Here is a 4,917-nt window from a genome sequence, read left to right as displayed (position 1 = left end):
TGCTCAAAATAAAATAAATAGCTGCAGAATTTCATTTTATTTTGCAATGTCATAGTACACTGTGACAAAAAGTGATGCAAATTAATTAAATACTAAAGTTGAAAATCTTAACATAGCCTGCTTAGTTTTGTTGACCGCGGAACTATTTCTTTGGTTTGAGCTCCCTCTGGCGGTGAGAACAGAAACTGCAGCCACGGGGCGGCATTGAGTCAGCGGAAGTCAAAGTAACGGCGAGGGAGGAAAGAAGGGGGAGGCCCGGAAGTCGCCTGTCTGCCAGTGACAGCCCACATCAGAAAAAAGCACTGCAGAAATAATTTTTTTAAAAAGGATTTGCGCGCGAACGCTTCTGCTTTTCGGTTTAATATAAATCACCCGAATCGCCGCAGACATGTCGAAGAATACCGTGTCCGCCCGCTTCAGGCGAGTGGACGTGGACGAATACGACGAGAACAAGTTTGTGGACGAGGAGGACGGAGGAGAAAATCAGATGGGTCCTGACGAGGCAGAGGTGGACTCGCTCATCAGACAATATCCTTTACGAGATTAGCTAGCCCGCCCGTTAGCCTACACGGCGTGCTGAATGAAAGTGCCGCGGTGGCCTGTGCAGTGTGCCCGTAAGGCTCAGATTTATCCGCACACTTCACTTAGCTTTCAGGGATGCTAGCTGCATGGATGGGCGTTTAGCTAGCAGGCCAGTCACTGCCCCGACTTGCCTGACAGTCACATTCCAGGGATTGCGCTCCAAGATTGAACAAGCGGGCGTGCATCACTTTTACTGAGTTCACCCTCCTGCCCAGGTCTGCTTTCTCCCTGATGCTGCAAGTGCATTTTAGGGTGTGGTGAACCCGGCATCTCGCAGAGGGTCAAAAGAGCTTTGTAGGCCATATAGGGCTCGAAGGCGCTCCACTTCCCCATTGAGCAACTCCTCCCAGCGCGTGTTACAACAGCGAAAACTCAAAACATCAAAGCAAAACCCAGTCAAGCAATCTTGAGCAATCGCTGTATAACAGAGATTTGCTGGTACGGTAGCTCTTGATTTAGTCACGCGAGAAATCTCCCCGTCTGTGTCTGTAGGGATCAATATCCACATTCAAGTAAATGACTGGAACCTGAACAGCGTCACTGTGGAAGCACTCAGGCTTCAGTCACTTATTCGTACAAGTGCTGTTTCCCCTGTGCCTGAGCAGTTTTGCTACCATGGACTGCAATAAGGTCGAGCGTCTTTATGAAGCATACTTACGGCTGATTAGTGTAGAAAACCACCAATCAGGAGACTGAGCAATGCTGCAAACAGAATTATTTGGGGGGAAATGGAGCTGTGGAAGGTGTTTAATACATTTTTCATGATTAACAGAGCTGCGGGGCATGAATGCATTTGTATTATTCAGGCAGTGAACTGCTCATAAAGCTGATTTAACTGAAAGACTTTGTGCTTTTAAAATTGGACTGCACTGATTGTGCAGCTTGTTGTTCTTTATGAGAGACGAAGGCAAAGGCTAGTTTCTAATTTTCTTTACATCCGTTGTGATGGAGGGTGAGTCTTTGCTGTGCTGCTTCCTTAACCTTTCCTGCACAGGAAATCTCACGGAGGCTTTACACGCAGTACTGAAGAACCCACCAATCAACACAAAGAACCAGAACGTCAAGGTGAGCTCGGTTTTCCTCGTCAGTAAAGCTTCAAGCGCCAGCACATTTTAATGCATCACTTTGAGAAACTTCAGGTTCTTGATTTGTAGTATAGCAGTGATATTTGGTTCTTCTTAAGCTCTCCAAACTTAAACAATACAGCAGAAAGTAGCAGATCTTCAGCACCTTATAGCTGAGGTCCTTTCAGGGTGTGTGCGGCTCAAGGTCCAGTGGTCGATGATTTCACAGCCAGGTATACGAACTGACTGGAATGTGTAGCGACTCTGGCCTTCAGCCGTCTGCTCTCTCCTGGCCAGGACCGTGCGGAGGGTCTGGTGCTGAAGGTGCTCAGCTCCTTCAAGAGCGGTGACATCGAGAAAGGCGTTCAGTCTCTCGACAAAAACGGCGTGGACCTGCTGATGAAATACATCTACAAAGGCTTCGAGAGGCCGTCAGAGAACAGCAGCGCGGTCCTGCTGCAGTGGCACGAAAAGGTAAATATTCCCACCTCACTGGGATCTCCAGCGTCTTCTTGAGCCAAAACAATAGACAAGTTCAACTTTTCCCGCAATGATACTCGTTCCACTTTGAAAACACCCAAAGGGTCAGATAACTGTGTTTCTCAGCTTCTAAATCAAACAGTTGTAGACGTTGTGCTTTAAACTTCATGTTCTTAATCTTCTTGGGTTAAAAACATACAGATTGGGTCATTATTCTGTCTGATACAGCAGGTTCATGTGCACGTAAATTAGGGGTTAATAAATGGTCCAAGCCGTCCAAGTCATTCTCACACATGCGCTACAGCCTGGACGTGGTGGCAATAATGTTTATATCGCACGTTGCGTTACATTGAAACTCAGTGTTCAGAAGACAAACCTGCAGAGGTTTGCAATGCAGTGAAAGCAGCACAGAACAATCGAACAAATCGACAGTACTTAAGTGTAAGAAAACGATTTTAGTTGGTTTATTATGATCATCAAAAACAGTTTTTCTCTTTCTGTGTTCTCAGGCTCTGGCAGCTGGAGGAGTGGGGAGCATCGTCAGGGTACTGACGGCGAGGAAGACGGTGTAGAAGACGAGCAGCTCACTCCACATCCCTGACAGAGAGAGGGGGCGGTGCTCTGTTTATGTAACAGATGGCACAGGGACTAACAGGAAAACCAGATTTTTAACCCAATGAGATGTTTTCAAGCCAAGACTTTATTTCCTTTTTTTTTTTAAAGTACAGTCTGGCTCGTATTAAGTTAAAAATGGGTTTTCCTGTGGAGTCCCTGCACGGTCATAGCTTAAATCGTACTCCTCACAGGGCGCTACAGATCATTTTGTACCCGTGTGTCTGTGCTGATTCCCTGACCTGTTAACCTTTATGTCTAGGTCATTCCTGTGCACTGTGCCCCCAGCGGTTCCCAACTTACAGAGGTAAATGTTAGTAAAACTGCTCATGATTGAATTGCATAAAGCAGGGCTGTTGGTCAAAACCAGTAGAAACCAGAGCGCTCCCTGCTGGTCAGAAAGGTCGGGTGGCACCGCTGCGCGCACACGTTCATAGGAACAAACATGTTTTTCCATCGTCCACCGAATGTTTCAGGGATTTTATCTGTGAGGAAACTGAGTGTTTGGTTTCCATCGTCAGAGACTTCCAGATGGAATAAAAGCCGGGCTCCGCCCCTCTCGCTGTAACACTTGAGCAGCGAGAGCTGCTTGAAAAGCACAGTCACGCACAGAGGGTGGTGGATTTGCACTGGAGGAGGGGCCGGGGGGATTCATCCATCTATCCCCTCATGCTGCCCCAGTTAAGGGTTATACTACCCACGATGCATCTCCATCGCCACTCTATTAATCCCACTTTGCTTGTGACCCCTCTGCTACTGAACAGGGCATTGATGCGGCTCTGCTGGTACTGTTCATCGCAGCGTCTCCCAGAGAACGTGCGCTCACACGGTTTTGTTTTGTTTAAAAAACTTTTTCACTATTTAACAGAAAAACATTAATCTAGGATCAAACATCTGCTTTGTTTTATTGTTTTGAGTGACGTTATTTTCGCCTCCACTCACTCAGTTAAAAACACCGTTTGCAGGCCTGACACGCCGTTCGGTACGATGATGCGTTTTCTTCTTCTTTTTTGTGAACTGACGGGGAATTAATAGTTTAAAGAATAGATGATGTATTTTCAGTATTCACTTTAGCATTTCATACCTGACATTTGTTTTTCCAAGGTTTCAGGAATTTTGTCTGTGAGGAAACTGTTTGGTTTCCATCATCAGACTCCCTGATGGGATAAAAGCCGGGCTCCGCCCCTCTTGTTGTTTTTTTTCCTATTTATCCTGAGAGTTGGTCTAATAATAATAAGACTTTTCCAACACATTTTACATAATTTTCATCCACCTTATTGGGTAGATGACATGTTGCCAAATGTTTTATTTTCGCTTTCATGGAATAACGTTGCTTACATCTGGGATTTAGTTCGGAGCTCGTGTGTTTAGAGAGTAAGTGGTGGATTTTATTACATTTTATTTTGAAACCATGCAGTATATATGAGCATGAAAGAAACGCGTGTTGCGTGAGCTTTGCTCCGAGTGCAGACGTGATGATAGCTCCAGCGTTCGGTTCCTTTCTGCTCGTTTTCAAACACGGAGTTAAAGTTACTCATAGATTTTTATTTATTTGTTCTTTTTTTTTTTAAATATAAAACACAAGTCACTACAGTTGTGTTTTTTTTCATCACCGGTTGATATTTAGACATGGGTTGTCATGTTTGAATACTGTCATCAGTGACGATGCCTCCGGACATCAGACACCTTCTCTAATGCAGTAATGACTAGATTTATGAGCTTCGTGTATTTCTAGTCGGCGATGCTCTTCTGGGTGAGAAGATGATGGAGCGCACCAAACTGATGTACAAACTGCCTTATTCCAATGTTCCTTTTTTATGTTTGTGCTTTTGGAAGAAAAACAACAATAAATTAAAATGTGTGAATGCTGAGTCTTAGCTGTGTTGTGATTATTTTGGATTGTGTCACAACTAAGCGACCAAAGTTAAATTTTTGAGTCAAAGATAAAGACAACGGTTGAACCGTACAGGTACAGAAATTAGCGCACAACGTCTGAGAGACACTTTGGAGTGACTGTACAACATGATAGATGATGCTTTACAGCAGAATATAAACTTTATCACATTGTAACAGCCCAGAGTCAACAATTTAGCAACTGTATGATGATGTCATGTCAACCTGACATCAAAGACCTGACAGGGACTAGAAAGAGAGAGCAGATTTCTCCTGTTTTGGCTTC

At 44.6% G+C, this 4,917-nt stretch overlaps 1 protein-coding gene across 1 annotated transcript; it reads left to right on the top strand.

Annotated features, from left to right (window-relative positions):
- Positions 1-210: 210 nt before the first annotated feature.
- arpc5b (actin related protein 2/3 complex, subunit 5B) lies at positions 211-4,609 on the top strand. The gene is made up of 4 exons (XM_082509627.1): positions 211-508; positions 1,540-1,647; positions 1,944-2,120; positions 2,636-4,609. Exons 1-4 carry the CDS (start codon positions 389-391, stop codon positions 2,696-2,698), a joined length of 468 nt encoding a protein of 155 aa, XP_082365753.1. The 5' UTR covers positions 211-388; the 3' UTR covers positions 2,699-4,609.
- Positions 4,610-4,917: the final 308 nt, after the last annotated feature.

Source organism: Aulonocara stuartgranti (assembly GCF_965226115.1).
Source record: "Aulonocara stuartgranti genome assembly, chromosome: 17".
Lineage (NCBI taxonomy): Eukaryota > Metazoa > Chordata > Actinopteri > Cichliformes > Cichlidae > Aulonocara > Aulonocara stuartgranti.
This window is presented reverse-complemented; position numbering and strand designations above follow the sequence as displayed.